The sequence below is a fragment of the Ictalurus furcatus genome, chromosome 4, assembly GCF_023375685.1.
Source record: "Ictalurus furcatus strain D&B chromosome 4, Billie_1.0, whole genome shotgun sequence".
Taxonomy (NCBI): domain Eukaryota; kingdom Metazoa; phylum Chordata; class Actinopteri; order Siluriformes; family Ictaluridae; genus Ictalurus; species Ictalurus furcatus.
In genome coordinates, this window is record NC_071258.1 from 18595664 (window position 1) to 18621592 (window position 25929).

A 25929-nucleotide genomic window follows, 5' to 3' on the forward strand; every position below is an offset into this window, starting at 1 on the left:
TATCTCTGGTGGGGGACTAGGTACAAACCTGAAATTTTTAGTCAGAAATAAGTCCTCTATAGTAGCATTCTGCTGTAAAATGTGTGAGTTTGAGGTTGGAGGTAAACTCTGCAAGACAGTGGTCCTCGTGGTCCAGATTTGAAGAAGCAGCCTGATTTATCATGTTGGTACAGGTGTACAGTTGGTATGTGGGAATAGACTTTATCCAAATATGGAATTCAGTGTTCAGTTGGGTGTTTTACAAATGAACAGTGTCATAAACAGAGCTTAAACAGTGTTGTTTCTCCTGTAATAAAAGTATTAAGTGACTACAGCTCAGAAGTCGTAGAAACGACACCACAGCTCTGTAAACTGTATATACAGTGGTGCATGAAAGTGGATTGGTGGGATTGGAGTCCAAACACTTTAGAGCTGGTTTTCTAACCTTTTCCAGCTGGATGAGCATCAACAACTCTTTTTCTGAGGTCCTTAGAAATCTCCTTTGATACACTTCCACAACATGCGTTGTGAAGATCAGTCTTTGATAGATCCCTGTTCTTTAAATAAAACAGGGCACTCATACCTGATTGTTATTCAATTGATTGAAAACACCTGCCTCTAATAATAATAATAATAATAATACTATGTTTAATTTATATAGTGCCTTTCCAGAGCTCAAGGACACTTTACAATACAGTAATACATAAACAATGAACAATCATGGACAATCACAAAAAGTGTAAAACAGAGTACAGATAATACACTCATTGAGAGCAAAATGCATAGCAACAAGTTACGACAAATAACACTGAGAAAACAGATACATTCTAAGTTGAAATTTGAACATGGAGATAGATGTGATGCTGCGAAGTGTCAGAGGGAGTGAATTCCAGATCTTGGGTGCCACTACACTAAAAGACCTACCACCCATAATAGAGAGGTGAAATCTAGGGACAGAGAGGAGTCCGAACCCAGAGGACCCGAGACAGGGGGTCAGGTTGTAGGGGAGAGCAATTAAGAAGTTCCAATCAACTGGAAATTTTATGAATCAACCTAGAAGAGGATGTGTGTCTATATTGTCTCAACGCACTGTGAAGAGGATGGTTTGAGTGGCCAAAAAATCAGCAGTTCACAGAGTTTGGAAAAAAGTTAGATTGAGCCTTAGGAGGATGATATAGTAGAACAATTGTGAGAGGACAATGAGAATCAGCCTTCAATATCATATATTCAAATGTATTAGTGTTGTGAAAATCGAGTTGGGTGAGACGCAAATCATTTTGACAGATGACAGCTGACAGATGGGGGCCAGACCAGATACTGACTATTACTTTTGACCCCCCCCCGTTCAGGGACTCATTATTCCATTTCTGTTTGCCATGTAGCCACGGTTTAGACAGATGTCTATATTCATCTGGTGTAAGCAGGTTCAGCTGCAAGTAATCACTGGCTACTTGCCGGGTTTCAATGAGTAATAACATATCGAGGCCAGTGATTTTTTCATTGAGGTATGAGGTTTATCAGAGTTGGAGCAGCAGTTCAAAAGAGCAAAATGAGGATGTGAAGTATCAGGCTTGATCGGTGAATTATGGCACTGTACTTCACAGTTAAGATATATCAACAATCTGCATGTCCAGCAGTCAGTAGATCGTGACTTGGACTTAGGCTGGGCCTTATTAGATCAGATGCATGGGATAGTACCAGGTATTGAGCAGTGAGTATTCAGGGATACTCTGGATGAGCGGTGTGTGTATCGCAGATAACGAGTAACTCCAAGCATCTGACAGTACGCATATTTTGCAGAATCAAGATGCAGATGGCATTTTAAAGTCCTGAGATGGGATGGTGAGTATCCAATCTCCATTTCAGTTTTATCACCAAAAATGATGCAGAATCTTAGCAGAAATGGAACAACTGCCCAAGGCATATTTACGTTGACATATAATACAGTCCACCAGTGATACCACATTAGCCGGACCCCGACTATTACATCACCAATATACATCTCACCAAGAGGATGGCAACTCATTCAAACAGTAAGCAGTAAACAATCAGCACAACTGATACAGAGATTGTTAACTCATTCACCAGCCGAGATGAAAGTGGTGGACAGAACAGGGATACAGCTTGCAACAGGCCTACAGCCAAACAAGCATCAAGCAGCAAGAAAAAACACAAAAGGATCCAAAACAGTTCAAAACTGAAAATGTTGATGGTGAGCGAACCAAAAAGCGAAAAAATCCAACCAAGGCACATGCAAAACACACAAAACAAACAATAGTCCAGGCGTGAAGTGGCATCCAGATGCACACAGTGTTCTCACACCATGAGTGATCCAGAAGTTGCCCGTCACTGTTTCCAGCTTGTATATGTGTATATACTCAGCCCAAAAAAAAGAAATATCCCTTTTTCAGGAAACTGTATTTTAAAGATAATTTTGTAAAATCCAAATAAGCTTTACAGGTCTAAATTGGAAAGGCCTTAAACAATGTTTTTCATGCTTGTTTGATGAACCATAAACAATTATTGCACATGCACCTGTGAAACAGTCACTAACAGTTTACAGGTGGTAGGCAATTAAGATCGCAATTACAATAACTTAGGACACTAAAGAGACCTTTCTACTGACTCTGAAAAACACCAGAAGAAATATGTCTAGGGTGCCTGCTCACCTGAATAGGTCTGCTGCAGGGAGGCATGAGTACTGCAGATGTGGTCAGAGCAATAAACTACAATGTCTGTAATGTAAGATGCCTAAGACAGGTAGACAGGAAAGACAGCTGATCGTCCTTGCAGTGGAAAATTACATGTAAGCATGTGTCCCCCCAGACGTGTTCGAGAACTTGCAAATGCTTTGGTGGAAGAGTGGGGTAACATCTCATAGCAAAAACTGACAAATCTAGTGCAGTCCATGAGGATTAGATGCACTGTAGTACTTAAAGCAACAGGTGGTCAGACCAGATACTGATTGTTACCTTTGACCCCCCCCCCCCTTTTGTTCAGAGACTCATTATTCCATTTCTGTTTGTCAAATGTTTGTGAAACTTGTTCAGTTTATGTTATTGAATGTTTTTATGTTAATACAAATATTTACACATTTGATGGAATTTGCTGGAAATATAAGCAGCTGAATGTGAGAGGATGTTTCTTTTCTGCTGGAATATATATATATATATATATATATATATATATATATATATATATATATATATATATATATATATATATATATATATAAAATAGAGAGAGAGAGAGAGAGAGAGATAGGTAGAGAGTTCGATATAGTGTGTGTGTGTGCTCTTGTACCTGAGTGTCCAGTCATGCTGGCAGTAGGGCTGCACACGTCCAAGGTAGAAACCCAGACTTTGTGTGACATCCAACACATTGCTGAAGTCCAGACTGATGGTGTTAAATAGCACAGATGTCATGCTGATCTCATCCAGCGCCCAAACATCCTGTCCACTGCCCGAGTGGTGTGGCTGCCACCAGCGAAACTGTACTCCAAACTTCTGTGCACCAGGCGGGAGCTCTACTGATACAATCCTAACAGAGACAGGGTGCTATACAGTGGTGCATCATAACAATTTCTCTATAGCTACTAATCAATTTTACAGAAAACAATGAAGTAGACCAATGTTACCACCTGAGGGTCGTATATCTTGTTTGGTTTGTGTTTTAACCACTTTCCCTCCGCTATCAAAACTCTTAGGTTCTTGCTATTGGTTGTATACCACATCTATCATCATTAGTCATTTTTACGTCATCACTCGAAGTATATAAACCCAAATTGATAAGAAAAGAGAGAGAGAGAAGTAGGAACATGGCAATAATTATTGCTTGGTTGTTTATCCAATTGACACTCATTCTGTTAATTTCTTTGTTGGATTAGTAACTCGAGAATTGTTCCTTGGGTTTACTTAGTGTTATAACAACCTTGTTTATTTCTTACAGTTCGGTCATTTCAAACTTCTTTTGAGTGTTGTTGTGCTCCAACTTTTTGTATGGTGACTCAGATCTCTGTTCAGCCAAAAAGATCTCCCACAACTTACCAGACCAGCAAGGAGTGGATAGGGCAGTACATCACGTGACATACATGGTTCATCACACAGAGTTTGAAACTGTATATACACTAGGTAAGGAGTGGGTGCCATCATTTGTATCTTTTGCTTATATAGCCAGAGTATTTATGGGACATTAGTCAGGTAAGAATTGCCGGTATCGAGAGATAGTGATCATTTTGTTTTGATGATTTGTTTGATTTAGCACTGCTCATTGTCCCTTTCTCCTGTGTTCTGACCCAATTCCCTGTAAATACTGTTTATTTAATTGCTCTCCTGTTTATAGTAAATATTTATTACTTGTTTTTTACTATTGCCTGTAAGTATTTGTAACATTTATATTTAATGCAGAACCCATTTGGCATATTCTCATTCTTCATTTCAACACCTCATACCTCAATAGTAGTGGTTTTCTAATTCCCTGCTTAAAATTGTATTTACTTTATTTTACTTTATACAAACAAATATATGTCCCTTATACTCCTAGACATTAAAAGGAGGATGTAACAACCAACAACACTAAAAAAATAAATTTTAGTAAAGTCAAGGAAATTGCACAGAAAAGATGCTGTCATAAACAGACTTGCTCTATTGACATTAGGAATGTAGGGATGAAAGCTAAAATACAATATTGTAGTAGGAAAGGCTGTAAGGGATGTGGTTACCTGGGCTCATGGAAGCCTTCATAAGAGTAATGCTGTAGCAGGTTCCATGTGATGCCATTATCAGATGAGTAATGGAGCAGCAATCCCTCCCCAGGCTGATCTGGGGCAGGACAGGAGCTAAGGGTACTACGGCTGCCCAACCTCAGAGTGAACTGCAGGTACCTAAAAAAAAAAAAGAAGAGATTCTGAGAAAGGAAGAATGTATCTGACTCTCATAGGCATATCTCTGGATTTTGCTACTGTGGCAACCATGGCAATGTTTGACTGAAGGAAAAGAGAGATTGGAGGACAAAGGGCAGGGTTAATTACTGAGTGGGTTCCCCTGTTCATAATTGTGATACCTATATATCCTCTGTCTTTTCTTCCCTGTGTGGTTTAGTGACATTAATTTGGAGCACAAAACACTGAACCAGGGAGCATTTAGGCTGTGTTTTGATTTTCTCTTTTTTCACCTGTAGGGTGATATAGGGTTATATCAATAGGGTTAAAAAAGAGCTCATTTACCTTACTCTTATGTTCCAGAAAAGGGCTATTTCACTTACACATAGAATTGAAACCAGGGGTTTTAATTTACACATAAAACCAGAACCCAGGGATTTCTAATAACCCAGAACATCAAAAAACAGAGTTTTCAGTCACCCAGAGAATCAGAAACCAGAGTTTTCAGTCACCCAGAGAATCAGAAACCAGAGTTTTCAGTTACCCAGAGAATCAGAAACTTCAGTTTTCAGTTACCCAGAGAATCAGAAACTTCAGTTTTGATTTACCTAGAGAATAGAAAGTGGAGGAGACTAAACAATCTAATGGGACCTTGGTCTTATTGTTATCTCGAGGGGGGGCAGCTTGACCCAGCCACCCTTATAACTGGCTCCTCACGGTTCTCCTAAAATCAAGGCCTTCCCTGCGAGACAAGAATTTTAATCTACAAGAATCTTCACTATCTGAATCATGAGTAAGTTATATTTTCCTGTATTCCTAGTTTATATTTTATTTTCATATTTGCTCTATATCTCTTAATATATATATACTGCTTGAAAAACCGGTTTACTGTACTTCCTACTTCTTAATACCATTATATTACCCTTCTACTGTCCCACATATCCTATTATTCTGTTTTTTATAAAGAGTATATATATGTATTATTATTATTATGCGATATTACCCTTATAATATCTAAATATTCCTTTTTATTATTCTTATAAAGTTATAATAGTATGTGTGTGAGAGAGAGAGTGTGTGTTATGTCTACTTGCCCGCCCTTGACTGTACGAGAGTGTGTGGGTATGTGTGTGTGTGTGTGCGTGTGGTAGCACTCCTCAGCTCGTATACTTATACTTCTTTTTGACTTTTTGACTCTACCAACCATAGTGTATTACTCATTACTCTTAAAGATCTTTAAAGTGTTTTTCCAATTTATCCACATCTGACTAATACCGCTTCTGTATGTCTAGGTGCCCGTCGTCAGTCCCTCCTCTCCCCGTTACTGGACCTGAATCTGGATCTGGATCTCGATCTGGACACTGGCTTGTGCATCTCACTGCTGATATCATGGTGCTACTCAACTATCTTCGCAGCACCCCCCCTAGGAATGGAAATGCGGGGTTCCCCCCTCCCCTTCGATACAGAATCTGCCCCGTGAACGTGCGTATTGACGCCTCTGCACAGTCAGAACCCTCCTCCAGCTTCCAGTCCGAGGATGATGTCGTTTTCTCTGATCCGGGCCCCGACCATTCGTCCCTCTTCTCACCTACCAGTCCGCCCAACTCTCAGTGGTCTTCTCACTTCACCTTTGCTGAACTCCCCATGTCCCCAGGACGCACCCCATTTTCTTCCCCCTCTCGCTCTCCTCCAGACTACGCACCCACCCGTCCTGTGAATTACCAATAAAATTACATTTTACTCATACTAAGTCTCCCTCATGTTTATTTCATGTCGTTTTTATCCACAACAACTGCCAGTTGTGAGCTGAGTAAAACAAAGAGCCAAAGGCTAAATGGTGTGCCTGGTGATCTAGATCGCCTAGTGTGAGTACACCCTTAATAAACAGCTATCTTCACTCTCCAGTAGGTGTGCATTCATGGCTCTATTGTTTCAACTAACTCTGTCTTTGTTTCATTCTCCCTTCAGATTTTCTCTCAGTACTGATTCTGAAATAAATATGACTGGAGCAGTGCTTCAACTTGCTGCACAATGATGTCAACCAGGGACAATGAGTGGAGCATCGTAAGCATGGGTGCTAGTGATTGGAGATTATTTCCAATTTCCTTCTTCATATGTGTGTTTTCAATATTTTTTTGGAGAATAATTAGAAGTTAAATTGAATGGTTTGTGAGAAAGTGTGGAAGAATGTTGCTTGGTATTGAATGAAGTGGGGCACCATAACATCACATCAGCATAACCAATGAATAATGCCATCATGATTTTATTAAACACAATCAAGAAAGTAAATGAAATTGTGTGATGTGGAGTTGTAGTTCAGAATTCACACAGGAGTTTCCTCCCAGTACTCAGTCTAAAAAAATCGTATTATAAATCTCCAATGGTAAAACATCTAGTGTCTTTTAGGAGAATGGTTCACATGGTGCTAAATAATAGGAGACAGTAGACTATTATGGTAAGGATTTTGGTTTAACAAATAATGGCAACATTACAATAAATTTTCCACATTCCAGTAGAGCCTCTGTTGTGGTATAAAAATCAAGACGTGTGTATGAGAGAAAGTAAACTTACTATGAATAAAAAGAACAGAGAGATTAGAAAGATTGATGTATGGATGGATGGGTAGATAGATAGATAGGGAAATTATGTAATGGCACTGCATATGAAACAAAGCTGACTTTGTGTGTGTGTAGTGTCAGCGTCATACATTTAATGTTGTCTTGTAACAGTGCTAAAAGAGGAAATTTCTATATAACAAAGAAATATTGTTAAATTGAGGGGTAGAATGTGTAAACACTGTAAGGTCCAAATATCAGACAGTACAATATAAAGATGTGTGTGTGTGTGTGTGTGTGTGTGTGTGTGTGTGAGAGAGAGAGGGAGAGAGTTAGTGGTTACTAGAAGGAACACATTAGAAACATAAACAGGGTTGGGAGGATTACTTTAAATATGTTTTCCGTTACAGTTACAAATTACTTCATAAAAATTATCAGTAACGTAATCCAAGTATCACAATATGAAAGTAATGTAATCTGATTATTTTTGGATTACTTCAAGGTCACATATGTAAATAAATGAGAAATTACAGAGAGGGGTTAAAGCAATGCAAATACGCACACACACGATGCAGTATTAGACCATAAGGACATCATAATGAAAATAAAGCCGAATCCCAGCCATTTTCTCAAATTTAGAAATCCCGGCCGAAAAAGAGGACATGTCTGGGAAAAAGAGCACATATGGTCACCCAAACAAAAGCATTTCAGAGAACAATTTGTGTTAATTTGCACATGCACCAGGAGGATGCTCATGTGAGACATGACTGGAAAGATAGAACCAGAATTATAATCAAGCAGCTGTCTGTTGTCACGGAACGGTAATGGAGGCAGAAGCAAGTGCGGATCAAAGACTTTATTAACGCAAAAACAAGGTCATGAACATGAAAACGAGAAACCAACCGCTTCAAACAATGGTAAACTTAATACTGCGCAACTTGCACAGAGATCCGATGGGTTTAAATCACCATCATAATCATGGGTAAATACAGACAGCTGAAACCATTGTAGACACACCCTCGAACACCAACCAATAACAACATAGGGAGGAAACAGAACAGAATCACAACAAACGCACGTGTCCTTAGTAAACAAGGTCACAGTCATGCACAATCGAAGAGTGTGCGCTCGCCGAGCGCTCGCACACTCTGGCTCATGCACACTCACGCACTCCAGCCTTCCAAGCACGTCTCACACCGCCACACCATCTAATGGGGAGATCGTGACATCTGTATTGTGTTATGTCAAAAGATTAATTTCTGTGGCTTTAAAATGGAAAAAAAAAATTGTAATGCTGATAGTATTCACATTTTTTACAAAATGCACCTGTAATCTGATTACTTTGTTTTTTGACGTAACTGTAATGGAATACTGTTGGAATCTCTCTATTCTCTATTCCCTCAGATATGTGTAAGTATGTTTAGGTTATAGTTTCATTTCTGTCTCATGAACTTTTCTAGACCTGTCTGTTGTGTACGTGCCAGTTAAAATGTCACCATAGGAACTTCCTCTATTCTGTTAAGCAAACTATACCATATATGTTCAGAAACCTGTACGTTCTTGTATTGCCTAAGATGTTTTTCACGTACGTGGCCAGACAGTTCAACTGCCATATTATTTCCAAACAGCAGTGCGCCTATGCATGGCTATTTGTACCTCTGTATATGAATATAAACCTCTGTGAATCTGCAATAAACCAGACGTCTCTCTGAACTACTCTGGTTGCCAGTGTGTTCATATAGACTCTCCAGACCTGAATACGCTCCATGATAAACCACATGCGCTAGTTTTTCTGTTGAGTAAATGAACCAAGAGGCTGAAAAGGCTAACGGAGGAAAAGGGGATAATAGAAGCTGTTATTTGCTTTATCCCTACAAATGGTGTCAGAAGTGGGATTCTCCAAATCAAGGTAAGTGGTCATTTATTTTGTTCGCTTCCCTGGTATGGTGAATTTCCAAACTTTTAAAATGGGAGTGATTGTCTAGGTTTAGGATAATCTGTACTCTGTGAGCTCCTCTGCAACGTCACAGCTGCCTTAATATAGAAATAGTATTTTTTTTTTCGTTTGCACTTTTGTGCTTTGCCAGGGAGTGTATTTTTTGTTGTTTGTAAGTGTGGTGTTAAGTGTTTTTCCAGGCATGGGAGGGTATTCCTCTACCCCTGCTCCCCCGTCACCGGGAATGATTCCTCGTGATTGGGTAGAAGCCGTTTCTGGGGGTTTATATACTGTTCCGTATCTTGATTGTTTGAATGGATGGTCAATGGCGTGTTCTCCCCAGTTACAAATTATATCTCTTCGCGGCTCTTTTGAACCTTGCGTTCTAGCACAGATTAAATGGATGATTAATGACGGCGAAGGAGATCTAAATTGGCATAAGCATTATGATGTTAAAACTAAATTATCTAAGGCGTTTATTGTTAATGAAAAAAACACAGCGCACACCTCCACGAAAACTGAAAGCCCCCCCCCATATTTCTCTCACGCACTTCCGCACCCGTGCGAGTAGAACACACACACACACAGAGGCTCGCGCTCCAAAAGCCACACCCACAACCAGGAAGAAAAAATCTCTCTCTCCTCCTCCTGCTGTTCTCGCTGCTGACGCTATATGCTCTCGCGCGAACACAGACTGTAACTCCGTTTCATCTACTGATAGTAAGTATGACGGAGCCATCAGACCTGACCCTCCTTTGGGTCCTTCTTCAATGTCTGCTCTTCGTCTACCGCTGTCTGAGCTGTTAAAGCCAACTAATGTTGCCATGGCATGGCAAGCGAAAGGTAAAGAAGAAAACTGTAATGACTCTCTATTGGGCTGATGAGGAAAATGTCAAAAAATTTAAGAATGATTTGCTGCGGTATTAACTAAACTGAGCTCAGCTGCACAGGATTTAACTCAAGTAACTGCTTTAACTATGGGAAAGGGCGAAACTGTCCCTAAATTCTTAGAATGCTTCACTACACAATGGAGACATGTTGCACTCATGAATTATAATCCTTTAAATGCTAACATTCCATTTGTAAACATGTTCTTATCCTGCTGCCCACCTCGCGTGGAGCAGGTGCTTAAGATACATTGTACTGAAATAGAGGAAGCAGAAGAGGACGTGGTCGCTTTGTGCAGAGTGGACCTATGCAGTTTAACATAGCCTTTAATTGTGCACAAATTAAGAAATTGCCTATGATTGAATTAAACGTGTCAAATGTTGTTTATGCCTTTTTGTCAGATACTGGTGCCACTATGTCATCAATTGGAGAAGACTACAATGGGCCTTTAACCCCGTCTTCTGTGAGCTCTGTGGGTATTGAGGGATAGTGACTGAGCAGTATGTAACACCGCTGTTGTTTGTACATCCATTTTTGGATCCGGAATTACTTTTCCAACATTAATTTGTTAATGTGCCAGAGTGTCCTTTCAATCTCTTAGGCAGACACCTCATGAGTAAATTGCATCTCACTCTCGCTTTCTCTGGCTCTAAATTAGTAGTTTCTACACCTCTGCTTTCTGAAACCGTAGCTAACCACCCAAAATCAGCGGTTCAATGTATTTCACTCTCTCTGTTTTTTCATTCTGAGTCACCAGATCCGAAGTTGAGTTGCCTGCCAAATTCTCTTTGGGCTGACCACAAGGACCAGGTCTGTCTGTGTGCTGTATACCTTATCAGGCTAAGTTGAAACATTCTAATCCTGTTTATGTAAAACAATATCCACTCTCTGAATCTAAAGCCTGCGGTATTGATGTTATTGAAAATTCATTACTCCAGCAAGGCGTATTAAAACCCTGTGTAAGTCCTTACAATACAACTGTTAATCCTGTTCCAAAACTTGATGGCACGTGGAGATTCACACAAGATCTCAGAAAAATTAATGAGGTTGTAATTCTAGTCTTACCCGTTGTACCTGATGTACCCACTATCATAACCCTAATCCCATCACACCATGCATGGTTCAGCGTGGTGGATCTGTGTTCTGCATTTTTTTGGCAGAGGAGATTCAGCCGCTGCTTGCTTTCACGCATCGGGGACGCCAGCTGACATTGCTCTTGTCTTCCACGCGGCTACATCGACTCACTAGCTGTGTTCTCACGAGTGGTCAGAGACTCATTACAAGACTTACAGGTAGCTGATGATTCCCGTGTCCTGCAGTAAGCAGACGATCTACTCATCACGACAGAAACAGAAGAGGGCTGCTGGACTGCAACCTGTCATCTCTTACAGCACTTGGCTGTGAAGGGTTTCAAGGTGTCCAGAACCAAACTACAGCTCTGTTAAACTGAAGTCAAGTATCTAGGCTTCCTTCTTTCCAAAGGACAACAACGGCTCTCTGATGATCGTATAACTGTGGTCAAAACCTTGCAGCTACCTGCCACCAAACAAGCAGTTCTAGCTTTTTAGGTCTCATTAACTATTGTAGACAGTGGATTCCTGACTGCTCTTATTATGATAAGCAGCTTAGGGCCATAGTGGAACATTCTGATCCACTATTGTCTCCTGTTACACCTACACCAGAAACTGTGGTGGCCTTCGAACATCTCAAAACAGCATTGTGTTCTGCTCCCGCACTAGGACTGCCTGATTACAACAAACATTTCATCTCTACACCTATGAACACAGGTGTGACTTCTGGTGTTTTGGCACAAGAATACGGGGGTAGTTTCCGCCCCGTGCCTATCTATCTAAAACATTGGACACCGTGGCTGCTGGACTCCCCGCGTGTCTGCGTGCAGTGGCTGCCAGCGCTCTTCTTGTCACGGATGCAGAACGATTGGTATTGTCTCATCCTTTGGTTTTACACACCACACAACAGGTAAAACAAGTTCTCTCAAACATTGAAACACAACACATGACCACTCAACGTAGAAGTGGTTATGAAACAATTCTTTGTTCTACTGCTAATTTAACCATAAAGTGTTCAACAGGACAGGATACCATCGCGCGTGCTCTTCATCGGCTTCTAAATTCACAGGATGACACTGAGCCTGTAAAAAATGATCATGATTGTTTAACAGAAATTGTAACTTCGTGTAGTATAAGAAGTGATTTATCTTATATTCCTCTCACCCAAAGTGAGTATGTTTTTGTATGGCTCATGTTCAAAACCGGCTGATGGTGTTTTTCTGTGTGGTTATTCTGTCTGCATATTACCGGATGTGGTACTCGAAGTGCACTCTTTGCCCTTTAATTCAGCACAGGCCGCAGAATTATTCGCTCTCACCCATGCCTGCATTTTACATGAAGGACAGAGAGTGACAATTTTCAGTGATTCTCGTTACGCCTTTGGTGTAGCAAATGATTTTGGACGGATTTGGCAACAATGTGGTTTCAGGTCTGCAGATGGGAAACACATTTCACAGTCCACATTAGTGGAGAATCTTATTGCTGCCTGTTCACTTCCTCATTCCCTTGCCATTGTCAAAACCAAGGCGCATCTTGTAGGTAGCACTGTAGTAAGTAAGGGGAATGCTTTAGCTGACCGACATGTGACATTGGCTGCGCAGTCACAAAACTCTTGCCCTTTCTTAGTGTCTGTTGTACATTTTTACACCAGTGCTCTTCTACCCTGGGTAGATTTTTCATTGATGCAATCTCATGCATCACCAGAAGATGCTGAGTTCCGGCAGGCTCAAGGAGCGGTCCCAGACTCTGATGGCATCTGGTTTCATCAAGTAGGTCTTCTATGCGTTCCAAAAACCAGAGCCCCGTTTTTAATTCGTGAGTTTCATGGTGTTTTGCATCAAGGTTTCACTGGCGTAATGTCTGACATGACATCTAAATTTTGTATAAAAGATTTGAGACATCAGATTAAACTACATCTCTCTCGCTGTTTAATCTGTCTGCAAAATAATGTGCAAGGTTCGCCCATGTGTCATGATGCTCTTCCGCCCCCACAGGTGCCCTTTGAAAGTCTGCAAATTGACTTCACACATATGCCTCTAGTAGGTCCGCATAAAATGCTTTTAGTTATTGTTGATTGTTTCTCTAAATGGGTCGAAGTGTTTCCATGTGCTACTGAGAACGCAAAAACGGTTGTACGCGTCTTAGCAAAAGAAATCATACCACGCTTCGGTGTGCCTTTGCAAATTGACTCAGACAAAGGTACTGCTTTTACTTCACAAGTCACACAACGTCTATGTGACTATTTGGCTATAGATTGGAAATTTCACATTCCCTACCACCCACAGTCGTCTGGGGTGGTTGAGAGAATAAACCACACTTTAAAAGATCATTTGAGCAAAGCTATGCAACAGAGGGGGAGCACCGCCTGGCCTGACGTTTTACCTGCGGTTCTGACTGAGATCAAAATGACACCATCTAAAACTACAGGTCTATCACCCTTTGAGATTCTATTTGGCCGACCTTTTCCTACTGCCTGGAAAATGTCTACTAACCTTTCTACTTCCGCAGGTAGCGGAGATGACATTCATCTGGATGATTATGTGTCTAAATTACTTGATGTCTTGCTAGAAAAACATGAATGTGTAAGAGCTAAACTCCGTCTTTCTTCGCAGTGCCAAACTCATTCCTTCGTTCCAGGTGACCAGGTGCTGCTCCGAGTGCCCAAATGGAACAAGCAGTTGGGTGAACCCAAGTATACCAGTCCTTATGAGGTTGTGGCAGTAACAAGAACTGCTGTCATGACCTCAGAAGGCCACATATGGCAGCATGCCAGTTGGTTTAAAATCTGTGAACAAATAATTGCATGATTCTGTTCCATTATAGGCTGTTCCCATGGAACCAGTCCAGTAACTCCAACCTGACTATAGTGAGAACTTGCTGGTGAACGAGTCCACTAGAACTCTCATCTGACCTGTTGATCTGAAGGTGACTCTACTGTTCCAGCTGCTGATACACCTCTCACATACACATCCTCTCTTCACTTGTGTCCCTGGGTACAACCTATACACGGACTGGACACAATGTTGGTGTTATTTTTTTTCTTGTTAATATGTTCCTATGTTCTATGTTTATGGCCGGAGTATTGGCTGATGGTAATGATTTTGTTAGTGAACAAGGATGGATTGACCCTAATAGTGACCATTTTTCAAATTCTGTACCTATCAGACTTAGAATTATCTTCTTTTTATATTGTCCTGTGTTTCACTAGGACAAAAGAGGGCAATGTTGGAAACTCTCTATTCTCTATTCCCTCAGATATGTATAAGTATGTTTAGGTTATAGTTTAATTTCTGTCTCATGAACTTTTCTAGACCTGTCTGTTGTGTACGTGCCAGTTAAAATGTCACCATAGGAACTTCCTCTATTCTGTTAAGCGAACCATACCATATATGTTCAGAAACCTGTACGTTCTTGTACTGTCTAAGATGTTTTTCACGTACGTGGCCAGACAGTTCAACTGCCATATTATTTCCACACAGCAGTGCGCCTATGCACGGCTATTTGTATCTCTGTATATGTATATAAACCTCTGTGAATCTGCAATAAACCAGACGTCTTTCTGAACTGCTCAGATTGCCAGTGTATTCATTTAGACTCTCCAGGCCTGAATATGCTCCGTGATAAACCACATGCGCTATTTTTTCTTTTGAGTAAATGAACCAAGAGGCTGAAAAGGCTGACGGAGGATAAGGGGCTAATAGAAGCTGTTATTTGCTTTATCCCTACAATTACAGTTGCCAGTTTTTTTGTATCCTGATTACATAATGCTGTTACGTGTATTCTGTTACTCCCCAAGACTGTATATAAACATAATAAATAAATGAATAACATAATATAAACATATAACATTATTTAATTCTTACTTCTGTGACAAATTTTAATGCATATATCACGCTTATGTCACATCAGGGTAATTATAATGGCAAACATAAATAAATTGTATTTTAGCACTAACTTTTACAACTAGCATGTCTTAAATAAATTTACACAGATTGTTAGACACCCCTCCCCAACTGAAATATATATATAGAATGTCATTTTGTAACATTATTGGTGTTCTGAATCGATTGTTAGTTTGAAATTATAAATCGGATAAAAATACTAAAAGCCCCCCTCCGTTGCACAAGTTGGTATTCCCCAACTATTGCCTCTTGTTTGACTGGGATAGCACAGGTAGCTTTGAAGATGAAGAAAAGCACTGCCCAGAAGATTATTTTGCATTGCTGGTCAGAGAGGGACAGTAAAAAATATAAAACATTTACTCAGGAGGTAGTATAATATTTACATTGACATTTATTCATTTAGCAGAAGTTTTTATCCAAAGTGACTTACAAATGAGGAAATACAAGCAAAGCAATATATCAAGCAGAGACCATACAAGTAGTGCTACCATACTAGATTTTTTAATTGAGTTCTAGAAAAGCAAAGTGTGCAGAGTAGAGGTGTAAGTGACAAAGTAAGATTTTTATTTTTTTTTTAAAGGATAGTGTGGGGTTGGCATTTTAGGGGTTAGTTAAGTGTTCATAATATGATGTAATCTAGCTTATGACACTCCACCTATATCGTAGCTAGCTAGCTAATTCATTGCAATTTCACCATAACTATCAGTATAATAAGTTAGCAAAAAACTGCCTTGTGTTATGTTAGCTAAATTATATTTTAATAGTTCCCATTATTATAAACAACAAGGTTTTTCCACTGTGCACTACAGTAGCATGTTAAAATATCACAATAAATTATGTGTTTTAATCAGTTACAGTGCATTCATTTGGACTGTTATCATGCCCTGTGGAATTTGTTTTAATGAAACAATCACTTGATCATGAATGCTTTTGGACAATAGATAGATAGACAGAGAGATTAAACAGATAGATGGATGGATGGGATGGGTAGATGGATAGAAATATAGATAAGCAGAGGGAAATTATGTAATGGCACTGCAGATATAACAAAGCTGAATTTTTCAATGTATTTATTTTTACTGAATTTAAAAAATAAATATCAGGAAGCATACCCATTCACACTTCAGTTCAACCCACCCCCCACCCCCATTGTCATGTCATGGCAAACCAGTGACTCCATTTCCCAGAATGCACCATGAACTACAAAACATGGCCGACAACTACAACTCCCAATGCTACACACTGTTGCATCACCTTCTCTTGAGAACTAATCAGACACACCTGTATCCAATTATAATATCAACGCCACCTCACTACTTAAGAGACACTTAAGTCTCTGCAGTTACTAAGCCTTGATACCTTGTTTGTTTATTCTTGTTTTTGACCTCATTTTTTTTTACCTTGCCTTGTTTTAACTGCTTACCTCATCGCCTGACCTCTGCCTGTCTTTGATTATTGATTTCTTCCTGATCCCTTGGACCTATTTTATTAAACTGCCATACCTGCACTTGCTTCCGTCTTGAACTCCATATGTGACACCCATCCATCCATCCATCCATCCATCCATCTTCTACCGCTTACTCCTTTTCAGGTTCATGGGGAACCTGGAGCCTATCCCAGGGAGCATCGGGCACAAGGTGGGGTACACCCTGGACAGGGTGCCAGTCCATTGCAGGGCACACTCACATACACACTCACACACCCATTCATACACTACGGACACTTTAGACACTCCAATCAGCCTACCATGCATGTCTTTGGACTGGGGGGAGGAAACCGGAGTACCCGGAGGAAACCCCCACAGCACGGGGAGAACATGCAAACTCCGCACACACATGGCCCCAGCGGGACTCGGACCCCAGACCCTGGAGGTGTGAGGCGAACGTGCTAACCACTAAGCCTATGTGACACCCATCTTCAAAACAATTCTAAGCCCATGCAAACACAGATCAAATATAACCTCTTGAATGTGAGATGCTAGCACATGTCTTTATTTTTTGCTGTCTGATTTACATAAGCTCTTCAAAGCAGACTTGAATTGAAGATTTCACTTCGGGCTGGGGTATGAATTTAACTGAGTGATTGACACATTTGAATTGCACTGAACAGCATAGCAGCTAGGGTGTCATGTCAGACAGACTTGAGGTAAGGAGAGAGTGCATTATTTCTAATGTTTTTCACAAAGCCAGCAGCTGGGAAACACAAAAACAGTCCACTGCAGCCTTGTGCATGAAGTTAAAGAACTTTTTGTAATCCAACTTAAGAGCATCTGCTAAATAAAATGTCCTCATTTGTCGATGCTTCCCCAAATTATATTCTAAATTTCTCATATCCAAATCTCTTTGTAAACAATGTGTCTAAGCAACACAAACATGATGCACATCCCATGATTGATTACTGAATGGCTCTTAAACAAAATGTACATAAGAAGTTAGAGTTGGGGTACTCAATCCCTGACTTGGACCTGTCATGCATTCAGGTAAATTTGTACTCGAACTTGACGTGGACGCTGACAATTTGGACTCTGAACTTTTTCAGAGTACAGTCAAGTCTGCATCATGTATAACATGAAAAGAAAGATATAAAATAAATAACAACATAAAATTAAGATAACAGGAAATGATAATGAATGTCTCCCTGCCTGTCCAGGAGGCTTGTGCACACACACTTGAAGCGTGCTCACAGAAAGCCCCCTCATCATGTGAGTACTGAATTGAGTTCTCTTTCGTGGCTTATTACCCTTGGATGGTCAAATAAATGCACACACATCATGTCAAAAAGCAGGTCTGGCCGAGTATTCATGTAAACACAGTTGGTTACGTCTTAAGCGAATGTAAACAGTTGGGAAAAACACACAGTTGGGAGGTGTGTCAATACCAAGGGCATAACCTGGCCTGGGCATTAGAGGCTGTAACCCTGAAGAATTTAGCCCCGAATGATAATCCACTTGGAGTGGTTTGTTACTATGGAACTGAACGTCAGTAAAAGAAGACAGCGGTGTTGACATTTTATATCTTCAGTGAACGGAGGCAAGGTCAATCAGACAGGGTTTACAGGAAAATAGGTGGAAATACTCGTGTCTTATTGACTAACAGCTCTCAATTCTGCCAAGCGCTAGCTCACAGTCAGTGTGAGGGAAAAATTGGTAAACACTGATATTTCTATTTATTTATTTATTTATTTATTTTAACCAGTAAAGGTGTTGAAACTGAAACACTAACATCCTTTGATGCAGAGCAGGAAAACAAGGTGTGAAATGTCTAAGGGCAGATCATGTCATACACTGACATGCTATCTAACCTGCTGCTGTCTGTCATTAATGTTAATCAAACAACAAAAGACAAAGAGAAAATCTCTCACTCACTCCTTTGACGGAATAACTTCAGTAAATGTTATAAGAATCATTAACAAGAATCATATATAGTATCTCACAAAAGTGAGTACACTACTCACATTTTTGTAAATATTTGATTATATCTTTTCATGTGACGACACTGAAGAAATGACACTTTACCACAATAGTGAGTGTACAGCTTGTGTAACAGTGTAAATTTGCTGTCCCCTCAAAATATCTCAACACACAGCCATTAATGTCAAAATGTAACTTAATTAATGCTAATTAATTAGCATGTTAATTAATGTTAATTAATAAAAATTTAATGTAACTTAATTAATGCTAACTGTAACTCTACTCTGTATTCTCTCTCTCAGCCTATATAATTGTGGTGAGGAGCATCAAATAATTTAAATGTTAACTTGAACTGGAGGACACAATATAGTGTGATACAATAACAAAACATAATATAATAAAGGTTCTACATATACCTCTATATCCTTTTTTTTATCTTTAAAACCATTTTTTTTAAAGGAAACTAGTTGAGGTGTTGATTACATGAAATAGAAATATTAAATGGCAATGGCAAGATGTAATAGTGGTATTTTTTGTTACATTTGTATTGCCATTGGTTTATGAAGGTTAAAATATTAATTTACAGATTTTGGTATATTTTGCTGCTATAACATGTCTTATTTAACACTGATACCATAAAAAGGTATATATAGCTTCATGATCACTCTTTCAATCAGCGAGTGTTTGGTATCGTTGGAAAATGATTCCCTCTAGCATCATGATAGCTGGTCATTTCCATTTTAGAGCTCACCAATTGTAAGAAACTACAGGCCAACCTAAACAAGGAGACAGAATTTGATTGTCTAAGGAAGTTTAAAGTTCATTTCTGGTGATGTGATTCATCAAAATGCATCCCGTGAGGTGTCCACTAGCTTACAACAGAGACATCAATACAGTAAAAAGAAAAAAAAAAACAGACATAAGCAGCTGATCATAGCCTGAATAAGTATGGAAAGTACGTAAAAAAGACTCTGTTTGCAAGAAAGAGAAAACAAGCATTAAATTACATGAGATGAATAACGATGGGAATATCTCTCCTATCTGCCTTCTCATCAAGTCTCACAAAGAAGTCACATACAGTTTATATATCATCAGTTGTGTAGTAGAGCTTTGTAGGAAATGATAAATGAGTTACTGTTACAAAAGTGTTATTTCTAATCAGTAAATATGAAATTCTGCAATCAATATCTTTAACAGCCATTTTCTCAAAATTAGTTTTTTTCAACAATCTGAACCAAAAATGTCAACTTGTCCAGCACTTATACATTTACGGCAGCACTTATCCAGCTATATTTTTGTTCTGATCTGAATACATTTTTCTGTTAACCCTTACAGGTCCATGGAGGTGCAGGCGGGATCACTTGGATTTTTTTTTTCTAATAGGAACAGGAATGAGTTAAAATACTCTGTCAGTTATGGTCATACAGAAAACAGGAACACATTCTGTAACTGTAAAGGGTCAAACATCAAAACTATAAAGGGTCTACTTTTATTTGTGTCTACTCACAATAAAAACAATGCTGTGTTTTTATAAAATACAGAAAACAAACAGGATGCACTTTCCTCTGCATCCATCTCCGTCACAAAAATGAACCGAAACTCAAAAACAAAAGTGTATAACTGTCCCACAGACATGAGAAATATGTCTATAGAAACCTTGATATGTCTTCTTTTAAATTAACCAGTTCAAGTCCAATACAAATATTTTCTGATTATGTAACGTGCATGAAACTAATGATAGATACAGTTAGCGCTGATCTAGACACATCCACCCAAGCTTCATCAGAGCCATTGACCTTTCATCGCTTTTAGATGATGGCGTGCTAGACAAGTGAGGAAGCTCGCCAGATGGTCCTGGAAAGTGTAGAAAAGTTCACCTTTTCCTCAAAGAAGAGCGCGTCTCCAATCATGAATGGTTGCATTTTAAAGAGCGACTTGATCCAGTGGAGCATATCATTTCTGATAAGTAAGTAATTTATTCTTACTTACTTTAGGTAATGTTATTTTTAGAAAAAAATTACATATTTTACTAGTTGGGCTATTTCCCAACTATATTGCCAGACTGAAATCAGCTAGTACTTTGAGTGAACCTGTTGTCCTGGATATAGGCATCTTTTCATTACATCTATAGCCAAGATGGCAGCATGGTAGCATGCAGCGGCCACTTCAGGTCCGCTAATATGGTGCATGTTACATGTAGCTTAGACCTATTTGGAAAGTTTTTAAACAGATGTACATCGGAAGCACTTGTGTGCATGTCTATTATCGCCAAATTCTGCTGAACATTGGAAAACAAAGCTCAGGAGGAATAAATGATGGACTGCGAGATGAGCTACATGACCTCGGGCTGCTAGATGAACCAGGCTCTGGGACCACGGTGTTGCCTGATGCCGCTGGCCAGAACAGAGAACCCAAGCCATCCAGCTCTACCATCTATTCTCCTCTCCAATGTTCACTCTCGTAACAATAATCTGGACTTACTCAGTCTACAAATCTCTGTTATGCTAATCCCAGGATACAGACCACTTCTGAAACTGGCCAAACCGGTTCTGAAATAGGTGAGAACCTGGTAGGAGGGAGCCTTCTCAGCACTTCAGGACTGTTTTGAGCACACAGACTAGAATATGTTCAGAGAGGTTTCTACATACCACAACAACACAGACTTGGAGGAATACACAGCATCAGTGACTGGCTACATCAGCAAGTGCATAGATGATGTAACATCCTTCAAGACCATCACCACATGTGCAAACAGAAACCATGGATGACTACTGAAGTGTGCTTACTGTTGAAAATCTGAGACTCTGCCTTCAGGTCTGATGATACGGCAGCCCCCACACAGCAAGGGCCAATCTGTCCCAGGCCATCAGAAAGACAAAATGCAACTATGCAGAAAGAATCCACAGTCACTTCACAAACACCAAGGACACAAGGAATATGTGGCAAGGCATTCAGGCCATCACAGACTACAAAGCTACACCACCTGTCCGTGATGATGACGCCTCACTCCTAGATGCCCTGAACGATTTCTACATATGGTTTGAAGCACAGAATACCATGCCAGTGAGGAAGACCACCCTAACTCCCAAGTACTGACCAAGTACTTTGTCTGTCTGCAGTAGATGTCAGGAAAACTCTGTCCAGAGTCAACCCACAGTATGCTGCAGGTCCTGACAACATATCTGGCTGGGTGCTCAGGGAATGTGTTGATCATCTTGCAGATGTTCTCACAGACATCTTCAACATTTCCCTGAGCCAAGCAGTTGTCCCTGTGTGCTTCAAGATGTCCACCATCATCCCTGTGCCGAAGAAATCAGCTGTGCCATGCCTGAATAACTATTGGCCTGTTGCACTAACACCTATCATCATGAAGTGCTTCAAGCAGCTAGTCATGAAACACATAAAAACAGTCTTCCCACTACACTGTACCCATTCCAGTATGCCACTCATCCCAACCGCTCAAGAGAGTATGCTATATCTGCAACCATCCATCTGCCTCTGTCACATCTAGACAAAAAGTTAAATTATTTATGCTGTTCATAGACTTCAGTTCAGCATTCAACATAATTATCCAACATAACAAACAAAGCTGATAACAAAGCTGAGCATGCTGGGTTTAAACACTCTGCACCTCTGCAACTGGATCCTTGACTTTCTGACTGGAAGACCCCAGTCCATGAGGATCGGCAACTCTACCTCAAGCACCACCAAACTGGACACCGGTGACCCCTGGGGCTGTGTGCTCAGTCTACTGCTGTTTACCCTGCTGACTCATGACTGTGCTGCAAAGTTTAGTTCTAATCACATCATAAATTTTGCTGATGACACTACAGTTGTGGGCTTCATCAGCAACAATGATGAGTCAGCATACAGGGAGGCGGTGAACAGCTCGCAGAACAGACAACAATCCATTAATGTTGATAAGACTAAATAGATGATTGTCAACTTCAGGAGAACCCAAGTGGACCACTCACCACTGCACATCAATGGAACAACTGTAGAGAGAGTAAAAAATGCCAAATTTCTTGGTGCGCACATGACTGAGAACCTCTCCTGGACTCTCAACACCATCTGCCTAGTCAAGAAGGACCAGCAGTGCCTCCACTTCCTGCGGAGGTTGAAGAGAGCCAAACTCCCCCTCCCATCCTCACCTCCATCAGAGGGACGATAGAGAGTGTCCTGACCAGCTGTCTCACTGTGTGGTATGGGAACTGCCCAGCCTCCAACCGAAAGACCCTATAGTGAATTGGGAGGACAACTGACAACTGAAAAGATCATCGGGGTCTCTTTACCCACCATCGACACCTCCTTCAACAACTGCTGCATCCGCAAAGCCACCAGTATTGTGGACGACCCCTCTCATGGACTGTTCACCCTCCTGTCATCTTGCAGAAGGTACAGGAGCATCTGTGCCACCACCAGCAGACTCCACAACAGTTTACTGTAACAGTTACAGTTACAGTCCATGTTTACAGTTTAAAGTCGATGTTCTGTGTATGTATTGTCCAGTTTACTGTCCTGTATTTATTTTGTTCTGTGCATTTATTGTTTTGCACTCATCTCACACTGTTGTGTATTTGCACTTTATGAAGCCTTAGATACTGGTCCATGGTCCTGAAGAAACCTCATTTTGTTCCAGTGTACAACCCCAATTCCAAATTAGTTGGGACACTATGTAAAATGTAAATAAATGTAAATAAAAACAGAATGCAATGATCTGCAAATCTCATAAACCCATATGCTATTCACAATATAACATACAAAACATTATATTTAAACTGAATAAATGTGCCATTTTAAGAAAAAAATAAGGTAATTTTGAATTTGATGGCCGCAACATGCCTCAATAGAGTTGGGAAGGGGCAACAAAAGGCTGGAAATGTAAGTGTTACTAAAAATTAAACAGCTGGAGGTTAATTGGCAACAAGCCAGTAACATAATTGGGTATAAAAAGAGTATCTTAGAGAGACAAAGTCTTTCAGAAGTAAAGATGGGCAAAGGTTCACCAATATGCGAAAAAATGTGTCTACAATTTGTGGAACAATTTCAGAATAATGTTCCTCAATGTAAAATTGCAAAGACTATGAATATCTCATCATCAGCAGTACATAATATCATCAAAAGATTCAGAGAATCTGGAGAAATCTCTCACAAGGGTGAAAATCAATATTGCATGCTCATGATCTTCGGGCCCTGAGGCGGCACGGCATTAAAAACAGGCATGATTCTGTAATGGAAATCACTGCATGTGCTCAGAAACATCTCCAGAACTCACTGTCTGTGAACACAGTTTGCTGTGAAATCCAAAAATGCTGGTTAAAGCTGTATCATGCAAAGAAGAAGCTATATGTGAACATGATCCAGAAAGGCATGATTGTGGTTGTGTGTACTGAACCAGACTGAGAGATTAAAGGCTCCGGAAACCTTTGTAGGTGTTTTGAGTTAATTAGCTTCTCATGTTGACATTTCTGTATTATACATTTTTTATTCTAATATTTTGAGATACTGGATTTTTGATTTCCATGAGCTGTAAGCCTTAAATATCAAGATTAAAATAAAAAAAAGGCTTGAAATAGTTCACTTTGTGTAATGAATTTAGAATATATGAAAGTACCACTTTTTGAATTAAATTACAGAAAAAATTAACATTTCCACTATATTAACATTTTTTGAGATGCACCTGTACAATATCAAGTGATAATATGACCATTTAGACTATATTTCATTGGCCTAGTTTTTGCTAGATTATGACCAGTGTTGACTGTAAAATACAGATGTGGCCATTGAAAAACCCCATCAAAGGAAAAAGGATCCTGCAATTTCATGAGGTATCACGCATTATCACGTGCATGCTTCGGGGGCAGGAAAGACAACACCAGTAGGGGGCAGTCATGTTTCATTTGAACAAAGTACTGCTTGCTAGTAGATACTGCCAGGACATATACTGTATACAGCATATATTATTTTACCAACCAAACAGTGCTGTTTCTTGTACTGAATCCCATGATCTGCTTATGCTTGGCCCACGGATGTGGGAACCTCTCTCAGAACCATTTTGCAACAAGCAGCAGAGCACATTAAACGTTGTTGAGAGTGAAAAAAATGGAATGTGCGGTCAGTTAGATTTAAGAAAAAATATTACGTATGGTTCACATAAAAATATAATGTTTCTCATCAAAACTTATGCTAAACCTAATATAAACAAGTTTCTAATTACTAGATTGAATTATACAGAGTAAGCATGATCGAGTCACGTAGTACGGGTACTTTTTGTAGTATGCCAGCAGCCGGGGTTCGAGCCTCAGCTCAGTTAAGTGTTCATTTGATTAATTTTTTTTTTCTTTTCAGTGTAGAAAGTTGACTTGTGTGTGCACATGTAAATATGAATGTCATTCCTCAAAGTAGCATTGAATGAATTCCATTTTCTCCTTTCTTGCCAGGGGAAAAGTCAAGGCAGGAAGGGGCAACAGAGAGAGCTTGTAGCTCTCCTACTGGCTTGACAGATGTCAAATGGGACACCTGACAGACCTTCCAGGACCCCATTTTGATTTGAAATAAAGAGTTTGAAAAATTTGAACAGACTAAGTGTGGAAGTGGGGGCATACTCAAGCGCCTATTTATACACATGTGGGGAATTATATTAATTAATGTTCTGTGTTGCAGTGATGGGTGCCTCGTAAGACAGAGAGAGCCAACCAGCATAGAGCCATGTGTGTCTATAAAATAAAACCACTGAAAAGTTGTTTCAAGCCTCCAGCTTCCTCATTCCCTACCCGAATCTGGGAAAGTGTTACAGTAAGATTTTTGTTATTTTTTTCTCATGTTTCTACGATAATATTTCAGTAAATTATAAACTGAAATAGATGGAAAACATCAGTTGCATTGCTGCTGAAGCAAGTGTCCCAATGGCTGTGAAGAAAGTACTGAAACCTGTCATCAGAGGGCTGTCAACTTTCATTCAAACTGGGCACACGTGAGGTCAAGCCATAGAAATCCTTTTTTTCCCCCGCTTAATATTTTAAGCAAAAATGTTTCTCTTCGTTGCATTGTTTGACACAAAAGACATAAATATAAATAAATATAAATAAGCTCAGTGTACATGTTTCTTATTCACATAGTTAGACATCCAAATGGCAGGCCTTTTTGTCCCCCACAAACTTAGTACTTGTCCCACATTTGGTCTGTTTGCATCTGGTCACCCTACCAGACAGGTGTGTATAGCAATTTATAAAAAAAATAAATAAATAAAAATAAAGGTTGTCATAATGTTTTATTTATTTATGTATGTATTAAGAAATAAGATGTGAATCT

The 25929-nt window shown here is 39.7% G+C and overlaps 1 protein-coding gene across 1 annotated transcript in view; it reads right to left on the reverse strand.

Moving 5' to 3' along the window:
- The window catches only part of reln (reelin), a 633795-nt gene that overhangs the window by 325614 nt on the left and 282252 nt on the right, over positions 1-25929 (reverse strand). Inside the window, exons 19-20 of the mRNA XM_053623241.1 lie at positions 4700-4861; positions 3283-3519 (exon numbers count right to left, since the gene is read on the reverse strand). Coding sequence (XP_053479216.1) covers positions 3283-3519; positions 4700-4861 — 399 coding nt within the window. The remainder of the gene's footprint in view (positions 1-3282; positions 3520-4699; positions 4862-25929) is intronic.